The 16,476-nt window shown below is 36.9% G+C and overlaps 1 protein-coding gene across 14 annotated transcripts in view; it reads right to left on the bottom strand.

Annotated features, from left to right (window-relative positions):
• The window catches only part of LOC139118349 (dedicator of cytokinesis protein 9-like), a 176,367-nt gene that overhangs the window by 106,723 nt on the left and 53,168 nt on the right, over window positions 1-16,476 (bottom strand). For 12 of the 14 annotated variants that reach the window (XM_070681631.1, XM_070681633.1, XM_070681625.1 and 9 more), the window contains exons 16-18: window positions 13,065-13,185; window positions 8,188-8,224; window positions 171-194 (exon numbers count right to left, since the gene is read on the bottom strand). In XM_070681631.1, coding sequence (XP_070537732.1) covers window positions 171-194; window positions 8,188-8,224; window positions 13,065-13,185 — 182 coding nt within the window. The remainder of the gene's footprint in view (window positions 1-170; window positions 195-8,187; window positions 8,225-13,064; window positions 13,186-16,476) is intronic. The other 2 variants (XM_070681622.1, XM_070681634.1) reach the window with 1 other exon arrangement.

The following is a 16,476-nucleotide window of genomic DNA, read 5'->3' as shown; positions in this document are numbered from 1 at the left end:
GATAAGGGATATGTAATGATAGTAGAAAGGAGGAGCGAATACAACTTGTGTCTGGTGTATAGAGAAACTGCTACATATGTCCTTATTAGTAGCTACATGTGGGATTAATGGAGGTTACAGCCAACTATACAATGATTTGAATGCCCATGAGAATGCATGGCAAAGCTTACCTAGTAGGACGAGCACGATCATTACTAGAAAAAGAAATATAGTGGTATTAAATGAAACAATAGTGTACATGGAATCACACACATACCAGATTTCTAGATAAAGTCCAGGGTTGGGGGGGGGGGGGGGGAACAGAGAGAAATTAAAGTATTCTATTTGAAAGCTTTACAAGCACAGTTGACAGGTCAACAAACTGATTTTAAAGCATTGAAAGATATGTCTTTCAAGAATATATATATATATATATATCTCGAAGTATACATAATATGTCCCATAATATGTCCTCGTGGGAAATTACAGTGCCCATTGCTAAGAAGAGCGTTATAAGTAAACAAATTACTTAAAGTACGAAGTAATGAAATCTATTACTTAAGTTTCATGCATCCTACAATCCTCAGATAGAAGTAAAAGGATTCCTAGCTTAACACTCTTACATATATGATTTGGACGAACCATAGATTTCATTACATATATATATATATATATATATATATATATATATATATATATATATATATATATATATATATATATATATATATATATATATATATATATATATATAATTATATATATAATTATATATATAATTATATATATATATATAAAACATAAATTACTTACATACAAAGTAAAAATAACATCAATGACTTTCCTTGCATTTGGTTACATGTGGCAAGCCAGAATGAGTGTATACACTATATTTAATAGCTTCTATGTACCTTAGCTTGTGATATTCATAGTAAAGTGCATTTGAACAAATTTTGATGCATCATTCATTGAAGTATGAAATGGTTGGCAACTGTTACAACCGTTGATCACACTTACAATGCCATGTTACCAAGTACATCATCATTAGTGGCACAATCTGCCATACCAAAGTAAAGGTGTCCTCTTATAATATTGCATTACATAAAATTAATGGAGACAATATTTTGTCTCTCTGGTTGTACAATCAAAGACTAAGGTAACATGGGATTCTTTGGAGCTTCCACTGTTAATGATGCTGCCATACCAACATGATAATGGTATGTTCCAAACTGCCACCCAGTTAAACAAGCATTGCACTATCATAGACAAATGGGGGAACACAAACCTATACCAAGGAATCTGTGGCATCAGATATGTATATCTGTTTAACCCTTTCACCCCCACTTCCCTGTATACAGGTCCAACTTTACCATAGAAAACAATGGATTTGGGACAAACCATGGTGGTGAAAGGGTTAAAAGCCCTTCTAACCAACTTTTAAATCATCAAACCAGGAATTTGTATAGAATTCTAGAAGCCCTTTCCTGACTCACACAGACAAACAATTCCATGAATATAAAATATGACGATGGAAAGAAACAAAATACAATCAAGGACAGTGTGCTCATATTTGGTTTGAATTGGTCCATTCAAGAAATATTTAAACCAGAAAAACAAGAATGACAAAGTAAATTAAAGCTGCAAGCAGCGTTGGCGGGGCCCAAGCGATTAACATGGTTTCCAGTTCGTGCAGTGATTTTATTATGTGCAAAATTTCAGCTTGAAAACAGTCAAGTCCTTGTAAAGAAGAATTTTGAACATCATCTCATATTTACTGTCTGTTTCAATCGTAATCGTATGTTTTATGCAAAATACAATATGGCGGCAAAACACAGTAACCGATCAAATTGCCTTTCACAAACTTGAAAGAGCTCTCACTAAGAATGACAAAAGTGCAATTTCATTGCCATCAGTGTTGTGGTTCTGAAGAATAAAATTTTAGAGATAAATTGCGATTTTTGCAAAATCAAATGTGGATTCTGAAACTGAGCATGGTGAGCTACCAAAATGTCTTTCAAAAGTACAAGACATATGAATTGGATGCCACTCAAAATTGACGATACTAGAAGGCTGAAATATTCCATCAAATTAATGTATTCATCTCTGAAATTTTGAGAGTAATAATTGCAAATTTGGTTGTAATTCCATTTAGTCATATATTTTTTCATTTCATCTTTAGTGTTCAAAGTTTTACTTTTGTATAATTTTATGACAAGAATGTGAAAATATAGAAAATCAAGCATGGTGACCCCATCTTTTGTTTGTAATATTATCTTTGATAATTTTGACAATATTTATGTTCAGTTTATACAACTGCGTTCGTGTTCTACTCTCTACAGCATGTTGAACTGTCCAGTATTCAGCTTGCTAGCACAGCCAGTGTACGTGTACCATGCATCAATGCTGACAACTGACTGTCAGTCTGGACTCTAATTAAACTATCACCTAATACATATTTATATATACTGTTTTTGTCGAGAAACTGAACATTGTGTGTTTGAGCATGCTGTAGGGAGACAGCAAGAAACTGTAGTTGATATATTGGATCGAAATATTGCAAAAATCATCAACGGTTGGAGCTTGTGCCCTGTTACTAGGCTCAAGTCTGATTTTTTTACGACAAATCACACATGTTTAGATTTTTGTCGAGATAAAAGTCATGGAATGTGACAAAATGGTTGTAGATTCTGTTAAATTATTACTAACATTACAACATTTGAATGACATAAAAATGGTATTCATTGTTCATTAAATTACCTACAAAAACTTGGAATCAGAAAATGTAAAACATAAAAGGAAACCAAAACATTTTAAGTGTCCCCTACAGGTGGGGCAATATTTCAAGTTCCCTCTCTACTACCCTCAAAATTTTCGAATCACCGTTCCTGAATTTCTCCAGCCCCCCCCCCCCTAACCGTTTTTTGTGAACGCAGCCTTGGTAATAAACCTGCAATCGCTATCAGTGCTGTACTGTAGATGTCGCGCTTTAACAGCACGAAACCTGCTTCAGCACACCAGTTTTTCAAACGAATTAGATATCCATTTTCATTGCAGTTCAAAAGTAAAATACTCATAGACTTGAGATATTTGTGCATGTTAGACTTTCGATACATTTGCTTTACGATTGAATTTAGCATGGAGCTTTGGTAGCTCCATGAATTTTAGCAAGCGATGCTCGGACAGCGCGCACAACGAATCGATGACACTTGGGTCAGGGGTCATCACAAAAAAAAATCAGTGCGTATTCACGGCAAGCTTGAATCATGTCACGGATCACGGAAATCATGGATCATAAATCCAAATGTTCATGTCTATTACTTAAACAGAACCCTAATATATGAAATACATAATGTTTTGATATTGAGAACGTACTCGACAAGTTATTTAAATTTACCCATGTAGATCGCCATTGTGAATCTTGCCGAAGCGCCGAAGAGACCCAAGTTATCTCTTCAGACCGTTGCAGGGCTGTGGTGGAGGCCGTATAACGCCGGGAACACACACCTGAACGCAGGGCTACTTTTACACTAATAAACCTCACGAAGTGCATGGTTACTGAGTGTTCCCACTGTAATAAGTTGTGCAAAGGAACGTTCTGAACAGCTACACTAACAACTGAAATGGTCACACCTATTTAGACCTAGAACTATTATTAGAGCGTCCAGCTTTGATTAGCCATTTTACCGACAGGCTGTGAGTGAGCAGCCATTTTAAACCTAGTTTCCTTCCCAACTGACAACAATCAATAAACAATTTGTAGTTGGTAATTGTAGCTGCCTTCTAGCTGCATCGTAAACTGTGATTTGTGAATGCTTTAGTGGGGTGAAGGCGATGTGAGACACCTGAGTGTGGTGAACGCGATAGCGGGCGGGTGAGCGTTACACAAAGGAGTTTATCCCGGAATCCCGAGGACACCGCGACATTGCACTTTTTATATGATATCCAATATTTACGGCTACTAGATTATACAATATCGAAGTTAGATTGGCTCGGCTAGATCTATAAGGTGGTGGTAATTTGACAGAATTCAGTATCGCCTAGTATCAAGGTTAGAGTCAGTCCCTGGAATCATGGATGTAAAAAATAGCATGCTGGAATTAAGTCGGGTTTTACCAGAACAGTAAGGCGGTGAAATTTCCGATATATATCGGATATTTACCCGCAATTTGACAAAATCTAGTATCGTTTAGTATCGAAGTTACAGTCAGTCCATGAAGTCGGTTTTATGAAAACATGTACATGTAAGGTGGTGAAATGTCCGATATATATCGAATCGCCGACTGAAACTAACTCACTACTGCACAGACTCAGATAACGCATTCAATTGCTAGGAAACCTGGCCTGCGCTGCCTAGGTTCGTATGGATATAGGAGAGACACAAAAGAAACTACGATTTTAAAAATTATTTTAATTTTTAACATTTCACCGACTTCAATCAACTCTAGGTGCATCGTACCGTGCATTTGTAATGTATTTGCATTGTTTGGGTGTCTCGAAACTACCGAAAGCGTACAATGACCGGACCACAGTCCCTCTATCCACAGAGGGACTGTGACCGGACTATAAAACGGGGGGATCTTGAAACTTTTTCGCGCATGCTCATTTGAGCTTTTGTAAAATTCCAACGCTATCAACTATGTTGGTTGCATGCCCAAGAAGTCTGCCGTCAGTCATCGGCCGCCGTACGACAAAGCGAAAATTATTGTGTTCAAAGAGTAGACAATTAAATGACAAAATATGTCGATAATATGGCTGATATAAGGATTATTTTTGATTCATTAGTAACAGTGATGGAACCGGCATAATTAACGATGGTGGACATGGTTTTCTCTCGCCTGCGCGATTGCGCAAATCGCGCATTTCCGAGCCATTGTCTGCCCTGGTAAAGTTACTGACAGCGCGAAAGTCGCGCACAAAACAAAGCAGGCAAAGACGCCGAAGGAAGTGGATGTTTACTGACTGTTTCCACTATAATAAGTTGTGCAAACATACATAAGATGCCAGGGCGCACCTATTTAGACCATGGATGTAAAAAATAGACCCATGTTTAGACCTAGAACTATGGCAAGAGCGTCCAACTTCTCCGATATTGTATATAGGCCTAAACCCGCGATTCGACAGAATCTAGTATCGTTCAGTATCGAAGTTAGAGTCAGTCCTTGGAAGTCGGGTTTGACCAGAAATGCAAGGTTACGATATATATCGGATATTTAACCGGGATTTGACAGATTCTAGTATCGTCTAGTATCGATTTTTGAGTCCCCAAATCGCCAATAAATATCTGGTAAATATCGGCGACTTCACAGACCGTGCGTGCCGAGGCACAGGGCAAGTCATTCTAGTATTGTGTACTATCGATATCAGAGTCCCCAAATTGCTGATAAACATCCAATTACATGTAAATATCGACGATTTCACAGATCTGGCGTACCGAAGCACAGGGCAAGTCATTCTACTATTGTCTAGTATCGATATCAGAGTCCCCAAATCCCTGATAAATATCGGGTAAATTTCGGCGATCTCTTAGACCGGGCATGCAACTGCACAAAGCAATTACAGTGAAATTCGATCAAGCTGCAGAACTTCATTTAACAAGATGCTGTTTCAATGGATATGTATCAGCGATATTTACGACATTAACAGCTGGACTTGATGTGGTCTTGTTTACATTTTTAATCAGCTACATGCTCTCAGTTACACAACACACCAGGGCCATTCCATGTGCATGTCAGATAGAGAAACATAAACAAATCACCACACCTTGCAATGTCATGTATCTGTCTTTTTTATCATGATGAACAAGTGAGCGTGCATTCAGACACCTACATATAAAAATACCCGAATAGCTTCATTTATGGTCCTTGACACTCACATATCAGCTGTGCGTAGACCCCAGTAATTGTGCCCTGGCAGGACCTTGTCTCTATTCAGTCGATCACAACCGGTCGGCCACCCCTTAAAGTTAGTGGCACACTCCTCTAAGTACTTCCATCGCAGTATACTCGACAACGTACAAAAGCTGGTCGCAAAAGTTGCCTTACACAAGGGGCCGAGATTAGGGTGCGTGTGACTGCTAGCTGAATTTGACAGCGGGCACTGCAGTCTGTCGTGCCGTCTTTGATTTTCAAGTGTACAATATAACATACATCACTGATCGATCTTCTGACTGACGAGGTTTTAAACTGCAGCTTTCAGCCTTATGAACATTGGGGCGACTTAACCGATCCAAATGCCTTTCGCAAACTTGAAAGTGCTCGCACTATGAAAGATATGAGTAAGTGATTTCAGTTGAATGTGTGTATTGGTTCTTGAGAAGAAGATTTTTAAAGATTAAATTGTGATTTAAACAAAATCCATTATGGCGGCCAAATTACGTGACTGATCAAAATGCCTTTCGCAAACTTAAAAGGACTACCACTAGGGAAAATAAGTGTGAAATTTTAGTTCAATAGGTGTATTTGTTCTGGAGGAGAAGATTTTTAAAGATTAAATTACGATTTTTCACAAAATCCAATATGGCGGCGGAACCACGAGACCGATCCAAATGCCTTTCGCACACTTGAAAGAGATCACACTTTCGATGATAGATGTAGAAGCTTTTTGCAAACTTGAAAGATATCACTGTAAGGGTGACATGAGTAAAATTTCATATTAATCAGTGTTTTGGTTCTGGAGAAGAAGATTTTTAAAGATTAAATTACGATTTTTTGCAAAATTCAATATGGCGGCCAAACCACATAACCGATCCAAACGCCTTTCGCAAACTTGAAAGAGATCACACTTTAGATGATAGATGAATAATTTTAGTTCAATCGGTGTGTTAGTTCTGGAGAAGAAGATTTCTAAAGATTAAATTGTGATTTCACAAAATCCAATATGGCGGCCAAACCACGTGACCGATCGAAATGCTTTTGCAAACTTGAAAGAGATCACTGTAAGCATGACATGAGTAAAATTTCAGCTTAATCAGTGTATTGGTTCTGGAGAAGAAGATTTGTAAAGATTAAATTACGATTTTTGCGCAATCCAATATGGCGGCCAAACCACATGACCAATCAAAACGGTTTTTCGCAAACTTGAAATAGATCACACTGTAGATGACATTTCTTAAATTTTAGTTCAATTCGTGAATTTGTTCTGGAGAAGAAGCTTTTTAAAGATTAAATTGTGATTTCACAAAATCCAATATGGCGGCCAAATCACGTGACCAATCGAAATGTTTTTTGCAAACTAAAAAGAGATCACTGTAAGGATGACATGAGTAAAATTTGAGCTTAATCGATGTTTCGGTTCTGGAGAAGAAGATTTTTAAAGATTAAATGACTATTTTAGAAAATCCAATATGGCGGCCAAGGTCACGTGACCACATGCGATTTTATTTGCAAATTCTAAAGACCTTAGGTCATGCTTACTATACAAAAAATTTCAAATCGACCAGACCCCTAGGACTTCTAGAGAAGCCATTTTTAGGTTTTTGGAAAAACCAATATGGCCGCCAGGTCACGTGACCAATCAAAATTTCAAGGGTCAGGTGCACGAGTACTAATTAACACCTATTAGCCCTGCAAGTTTTAGAAGTTTTCGTTCAGCCGTTTAAGAGATCTAGGTCGACAAAGAATCGGCAGAAGAAGAAGAAAAAGAGGAAGAAGAGGAAGTAGTAGAACTTGAGCAATAACAATAGGGTCCCAGCCGGTCGGCTTGGGCCCCTAATAAGGTCAACTTTAGCAACATAGCAGAGGAATGTTCCAACACAGTCCCTCTTAGTTTGAGCAGGTCTGCCAATATGTAACAGTTCCTGAACAATGACAGAAAATGACTCATAATCTGTTTCAGTTACTGCCACCACTCCTACACATAATACTATACACTGCATACAAATAGGTTAGAGATCATAGAAGCTCTGACTCAGATTGGGCTGTTCCAGTAATGCCACCACTCCTGCACATTTGTAGGATTTCCCCTTTTTCTTACCTCAACGTCACATCTCAACCCCTGGGTCTACCTGCACAACAAATACTGAGATGGTAGGTGCGGCGGTTTGGGAGCGTTCGCGTCGGACAGACATAACATCTGCACATACTTACATACATACATATATATATGCATACAGACACGCAGACGCCACCGACTCACCATATAAGCTCTCTTTGGTATTTATATACATACCAAATATGATCTAATAATGGAAGTTTGATCATGTCTTCTTACCTGCCACTTGTTAATATTGGTACCCATGCATAACCAACTGAAAGTAGAAATAACAAAAAAATAATGAAAACTCTTTCACACACAACATATCAAATATATATTACCAGGCTGAAACACATGATATTTTTAATATTCAGGAAATCAGAAAGAAAGATCACAAAATAAAAGCTGGAAGAAAAGAAATGCCTTGTCCGAGAACTGTTAGTGTTAGGAAAGGATTGTCAATACTGCAAATAGTTTGTAGTAATGGCACTTAGATAGCCAGTCTGTATGTAACCACTCTGCAATGCATAAATGATTTAACATAATCAAATTTAATTGCGATAGCCTCAATACAGAATGGATGAATTATGATTTCTTAAGGGTCCGTAGCTGTGACTTTTGATGATTTTTTCTATTAATTTTTGTTTTAATGGCAATGATAGTTTGTTATTTGATCCTCAAAACATAATGAAACACCTATTATTCAGATTGTCAACACAACAAAAATGTCAACAAAATGCACTCTTATTGCTTAAATTTGAATTCACTTGTCAACAATAAAAATGCAGTTTACAAATGTACAAGCAGAGTTGAAGATCTGCATACTGTGTTGCTCCATATGCTTTGTGGAGTAGAACATGGAAATTTATATTAAAAACAAACCAAGTGAAAAAGTCATTAAAACTTACAGCTACCAGCCCTTTGAATTAAGAAGAAGGCAACAGGATTTTTGCTAAAATTTGCCAAATTTAGGTGCGCATCTTAATCTTTATTCAACTTTCATGAAAATCTTAATGCATTCAAAGGCTGCAAAATTGTTATTCTGAAATGATTATAGGCATAATGACGGGAAATGGTGTCGGCAAAGTCTCAAAAGCTGTGTATCATGCGTTGTGCTTAGGGATCATTTTCCAGAATTGACTTATTACGTTAACCCTTTGAGTGCCAAAGTCAATTTTTGTCACCTTTATAAAATACAACCCCGACAATAGTTTTTCTGGTCAAAACATTTTTTCAAGATTCTTCCCAAAATTTTGACCCACAACTGGAGTCTATGTAAAGTGCTATCCATTTGGTCCAAAATTTTCAAAAGAATTACGGAAAAATTCATAAAATTTGGTAAAAATGTTGCACTAAAGTTTTGGTTGGAAAGATTACAGCACTCAAAGGGTTAAGCACAAATGAAAGTAGAGATACAGTAAATACTTCCTTACTACCTTTACTTTCATGTCCTTTTACTATAGCAAAGTTAGTGGAGAAGGAAGAAGGAAGAGAAAGAAACAACACACAGACAGACTCATCTTAGCCACTTTAAACAGCTACAGGAGAATATAACTATCTACCTTCTCCTACACGACAGAACTGAAAATGATCCTTTGTTTCAGTATATATTGCAGTTGAATGTAAATCATAACTTTTGCCACAACTTTGCCCCTTCATTGAAATTGATATAATCATTATCACCAACAATATTCACCATGGATTATTTCCAAAAATTACAGTTTACAAATACGTAATTGGCTGGAAGGAACATATTCCATTTCTTTCAATGGTGTCCTTGTATCACCAATATACATGTAGCAAGTGTAATTGTCTTTGGTCAAGTCCTTCAAGCTTTATATACCGAACTGTGAAAGCTTTATAAATGTAATTTATGTAAATTAAAATTAGCTGACAAGAAAATGCAAAACGTCTTTCAATACTATTATGCAACTTTATCATTAATTTACATAGCACTTTTATTAACTTTGGTCAAGTCCCACCAGTTATTACTAATTTTGTATGTAAACTTCATAAAATATACAAATTACCAATCAGCTGACTAGCAACTTTCAATTACTTCTTTGTTAAAAATGCATTGATATCAGAGAAGTATCATGCTATTAAATCTTCTTTTAAGTTCAAGCATTAACACAGGTGAGCTAATGTCATACCAATGTCTGTCAGTCTGTTGGTGTGTCTATCTGTTAACATAATATCTTTAGAGCGGCTAATCGGATTTCAGTCAAAATTGATCCACAGGTTTTGTGGACAGATGGCAAGAAATGATAAGATTTTGGTTGGTGTAGCTTGCATATTTTGTACTAATTTGCATAAATAATGACTAAAATAGTATTGCAATAAGATTTCTTGAACATTTCATAAGTAGCATGGTTTACTTATACCTGTAGACTAGGCTACATAGCATTGTAGCTGGGGCTGGTAAGTTTGATCTATGGACGTCAGTACAATTGCTTTTACCAAACATTATGTACACAAAAAGAAACGACAAATGCGTACTTGTTCACTCAAACTCAACATGTTATTAGCACAAAGTTGATAAAAACAAATCATCACTGATGACACAGTCCCCGCTGGATTATGGTGTTTGAATTATAGTGATTGAATTACGTGCTTGGTAGCTTCAGTACCGGAGACACGGGTGAATTTGTCAAATGTTGGGAAATCACATGATAGTGGCCTTTGGGGGGTCATGTTTGTGTACTTGGGAGAGTAAAGTTATGGCTGTTGGTGTTTTCCATGGCAAGATCAATAGTTACGTTTATAAACTGCAGCAGCTATATTCGATCGCATCGCACCATTAATTGACATGCACATGCAAACTACAATACAATGTCTGTGTGCCAAGTTTGGATGAAATCTGTTCAGGGATAGTTGAGTTATGGTTCAAAAACAAGTTGAGATATGGATCATAACAAAATGGCTGTCTGGCAGCCATACTGGATCGTATTGCAAAATAAATTGACGTGCATGTATATGCCATAGTACTTTATCTGTTAATCAACATTGAACGAAATCGGTTTAGGGATAGTTGAGTTATGGTTCAAAAACATGAAAAAATCGCAACAAAATGGCCACCCAGCGGCCATATTGCATCGTATCATAAATTGACATGCATATGTATGCCACAGTACTATATCCTTGCACACAGTTTGAAAAGTTGAGTTATGGTTCAAAAACAAGTTGAGATATGGATCATAACAAAATGGCTGTCTGGCAGCCATACTGGATCGTATTGCAAAATAAATTGACGTGCATGTATATGCCATAGTACTTTATCTGTTAATCAACATTGAACGAAATCGGTTTAGGGATAGTTGAGTTATGGTTCAAAAACATGAAAAAATCGCAACAAAATGGCCACCCAGTGGCCATATTGGATCGCATAACAAAATAAATTGACGTGCATATATATGCCATGATTGTACTTTATCTGTGTACCAACACTGAGTGAAATCAATTCAGGGATAGTTGAGTTATGGTTCAAAAACATGAAAAAATCACAACAAAATGGCCGCCTGGCGGCCATATTGGATCATATTGCAAAATAAATTGACGTGCATATGCCATATTATTTTATCTGTGTACCAACATTGAACAAAATCGGTTCAGGGATAGTTGAGTTATGGCTCAAAAACATAAAAAAAATTGCAACAAAATGGCCACCAGGCGGCCATATTGCATCGTATCATAAATTGACATGCATATGTATGCCACAGTACTATATCCTTGCACACAGTTTGAAAAAAATCGGCTCAGGGATGACAGAAACGGCTGCTGACAGCACGCGCACACACACACACACACACACATTATGTTATTTCAGAGATTCAGATTCCAGAGCAAAGAAACAATTTTTTAGATGTAGCTAATTTTTAGGTCTCAATTCAATATTTTTCCTGAAAGACTTACCTGTACATCTACATACTATGCCATCTATAGTATAAAGGGAGTCACCACAATGGGGTGACTCTAGTTTTCAATTTATGCAGAAATGGGCGTGTATGATTTTAACTGACTGTAGTGCCCACATAATATTGTTTCTCTCCTCATGTGATTTAGGCAAAAAATCTGAAATCTTTTGGGTTGTGGTCTAAGTTGATGCTCAGATGGTTGACTAACCAAATACCATGTTTTGGAACACATCCCCTATAATTCCATCTTACTTGTTCTGATATTTCAACTACTACACCTCCACAAACTACTGTCTCAGACAGTAATGAAAGACAAACCCAGTCAAATTTAAAATACTAGTAGTATTTGTCAAATTTCAAGTACTAGTATCACACAACCTTTGGGTGTGTAATATTATTTGAAATTTGATTGGGTGAGTTCACAGACAGAAATGACAATGATAACTTTGAACCATAATCTCAACAGTGATATTTGGATGGTATATTCCACTTTGCTGGCCATCACATTACCTTTTCAAATATATCCGCAAGAAATTTTCAATGACTATGAAAGGGTTTAAGAAAATTATTACAGGGCAGAAAATGAAAATTTAGATTAAGGTAGAACGCACCTGGGGGACAGACATTCGGACTCTCAAACTTTTACAATTCTGTTCTCATATACCACATGTGGGGGTTCATTTTAAAGCTCTTGGTGAAAGAAAACTTTTTCCTGGCTTAGTTTTTCGAAATTCGAAAATTTTTATTTTTCTCCATAGAGTTAACACAGGGATGGTGGCCATTTTGAATTTCTAAAATCGGTAAATCTTGGGTAATTTGTTTCTCTAGTACCAAATTTGCACAGTGACCCCCTGTTTTCATTCTTGATTTTGAAAGAGAATGATTGAAAGATTCATTGAGGAAAGTTAGAGCAAAGGTTCAAGTCTTTCACTTTCGAGGTGCATACTACCTTAATGCACATGTCAGGGTTAATTGTAATGATCGTTAAGAATTAAACTTGCAGGATGATATTAGCATTAGAATAATTTTTTCCCACTTTTACAAAATATGTTTTTACTCTAACCAAAACATAAAATTGTCTGTCTTTTTACTGTTGCTATTGTTAGCTGCCTTTTCTAGCTGACCTGTGTGCTGTTCAAATACAAATAAAGTGCTGCAAACTTAAGTAAAAAATGTTATGATGTTTAGAAAAAGACTTACCAGGGCTTTCAACATTGTCTTTTCTTTTCACAGTGCCTTTAGATTGTTCACAACTAATGTGATAGAATGTGAAGAGTAGATGATGCTTCTCTGTCAGTTGTGTTGGCAATAAAATCTTTACCTGGTAGTAATAATTAATGGTAGAGTTAGATACTATCAGCAATTAGCATAGACAATATGGATGAGCCTATCAGAAGTTAATATGCACATGTGCATGTGCATGGGTATATGTGTAGATGCCCATTCAAAGCACTGCATTGACTAGGAACAGCTGGGAAATTGATGGTCCAGTTAGCTTTGTGCCCCTTGCCCTTAGTTGCCTGGGTTGATGAAACCTGGGTCAGAACATTACGGGAAAGCTCCATTAACTTAGGAATACCCTACTTTCTTACATAGTTATCAGAGGATCAATTTCACACACCTGCCTTTACTACAATGGCACCAACTGGATAAGATAAACGTAACAATGGAATATTCACACCTTGGGGGATTAAAAGTCTTCTGTTTGTCACCGGAGTTGGTCTTTCCCTAATGACTACCTTTCTCTATACCAGCTAAGGTATGATGTACATATATTGCTAGGTGTCTTGTGATGTCAGGTATGATGTACATATATTGCTAGGTGTCTTATGATGTCAGGTATGATGTACATATATTGCTAGGTGTCTTGTGATGTCAGGTATGATGTACATATATTGCTAGGTGTCTTGTGATGTCAGGTATGATGTACATATATTGCTAGGTGTCTTGTGATGTCAGGTATGATGTACATATATAGCTGGGTGTCTTGTGATGTCAGGTATGATGTACATATATTGCTAGGTGTCTTGTGATGTCAGGTATGATGTACATATATTGCTAGGTGTCTTGTGATGTCAGGTATGATGTACATATATTGCTGGGTGTCTTGTGATGTCAGGTATGATGTACATATATTGCTAGGTGTCTTGTGATGTCAGGTATGATGTACATATATTGCTAGGTGTCTTGTGATGTCAGGTATGATGTACATATATTGCTAGGTGTCTTGTGATGTCAGGTATGATGTACATATATTGCTAGGTGTCTTGTGATGTCAGGTATGATGTACATATATTGCTAGGTGTCTTGTGATGTCAGGTATGATGTACATATATTGCTAGGTGTCTTGTGATGTCAGGTATGATGTACATATATTGCTAGGTGTCTTGTGATGTCAGGTATGATGTACATATATTGCTGGGTGTCTTGTGATGTCAGGTATGATGTACATATATTGCTAGGTGTCTTGTGATGTCAGGTATGATGTACATATATTGCTAGGTGTCTTGTGATGTCAGGTATGATGTACATATATTGCTAGGTGTCTTGTGATGTCAGGTATGATGTACATATATTGCTGGGTATCTTGTGATGTCAGGTATGATGTACATATATTGCAAGGTGTCTTGTGATGTCAGGTATGATGTACATATATTGCTAGGTGTCTTGTGATGTCAGGTATGATGTACATATATTGCTGGTGTCTTGTGATGTCAGGTATGATGTACATATATTGCTGGGTATCTTGTGATGTCAGGTATGATGTACATATATTTGCTAGGTGTCTTGTGATGTCAGGTATGATGTACATATATTGCTAGGTGTCTTGTGATGTCAGGTATGATGTACATATATTGCTGGGTGTCTTGTGATGTCAGGTATGATGTACATATATTGCTAGGTGTCTTGTGATGTCAGGTATGATGTACATATATTGCTGGGTGTCTTGTGATGTCAGGTATGATGTACATATATTGCTAGGTGTCTTGTGATGTCAGGTATGATGTACATATATTGCTGGGTGTCTTGTGATGTCAGGTATGATGTACATATATTGCTAGGTGTCTTGTGATGTCAGGTATGATGTACATATATTGCTGGGTGTCTTGTGATGTCAGGTATGATGTACATATATTGCTAGGTGTCTTGTGATGTCAGGTATGATGTACATATATTGCTAGGTGTCTTGTTATGTCAGGTATGATGTACATATATTGCTAGGTGTCTTGTGATGTCAGGTATGATGTACATATATTGCTAGGTGTCTTGTGATGTCAGGTATAATGTACATATATTGCTAGGTGTCTTGTGATGTCAGGTATAATGTACATAAATTGCTAGGTGTTTTGTGATGTCAGGTATGATGTACATATATTGTTAGATGTCTTGTGATGTCAGGTATGATGCACAGCACATATAAAATCCCAAGATGCAACAGATTCTGTCCACCCGAATGTAAAATTTTGGCCCAGTGGGGGCGCTCGACCATTTTCGCCGATATCTAGTGTACAACTGTACACCCGTTACCTAGAGGGTCTTAGTTGTAACCTCGTTCCCATGTGTATGGAGTAAAGCTTACATTCTTCCCGATTTTGATGTTTTTTGAATTCTTTTTCAACTCCTGGCTGTTTTGTTTTAATAAATATGCAAATTAGCTACAGAAAACGTCATATTTTAGAGGTTTTTCTGTATCTCCTCCACTGTTTTCAAAATCATCGGCATATGAGGTTGACCTTGGCAGTGTTGACAAGCATGGCTGCAAAGGTACGTTCTCGTTTTCTGTTTTCTCTCTGGTTTTCTTCAAAAAATTGTGAATTTTTGTAATTTTCATGTCCTCCTTAAACTTTTGGTGCCATTTATGCTATGGTTGGATAAGTAAGACAAAAATAAAAACGTACTTTTCTGGCGTACGTCTCAAGCTTTCAAACGATATATTATGAGTGTAGGAGCGCCCTTGTATGCTAAAACTAGATACAAATTTAGCGATGCAATGTAATATTTAAGTAGAGATGTAGCATCGTGAAACTACTCAGAAATGCATGGTTATGGTGTACGTATGACTGGCTCATGTTGTGCTGCTGCATATTTCAACGTCATTCATACAATTATTTTGTTTAAAACAATACACGCTGTAGCCATGTGTGTCTGTAGCATCATCAACACATATTTTGAGATATTTTTGGGTCGAAAAATAGTTACAATATATGTGTTTTATATAATATTTTCCAGATGCAAAGGTCAAGTTATCTGCCCTATCTTCCCGGCTCAAGTTCTCTACCCTATCTTCCCGTCTCTGCCGCGACCTATCATCCTTGTAAGTTCACATCTCTTCCTGCTATACATCTACACTCTATTCCCCTACCTCAAACACCCCCTCTCTGTATTGTAATGTATGTGGTATGAACGCTGATGATTACCCATTCCAACATACAGAATCCCGCTGAGTTCAAAGCCCACTAAAGCGTATAAATAATCATGTTCAATACCATGGCAGTGTGTTCTTGAATTTTTCAATTACAAACTGCAGTACAGTTAAATTTTTAATTGTTCTTTAAATAAATGTCTATAGAACTGACTGTTAATCATTTTTTTCTTTATAGGGGCTGAGCAT

Source organism: Ptychodera flava, chromosome 19 (genome assembly GCF_041260155.1).
Source record: "Ptychodera flava strain L36383 chromosome 19, AS_Pfla_20210202, whole genome shotgun sequence".
NCBI classification, from domain to species: Eukaryota; Metazoa; Hemichordata; class Enteropneusta; family Ptychoderidae; genus Ptychodera; species Ptychodera flava.
Note: the sequence above shows the minus strand (reverse complement) of the source record. Positions and strands in the feature narration are given on the sequence as shown.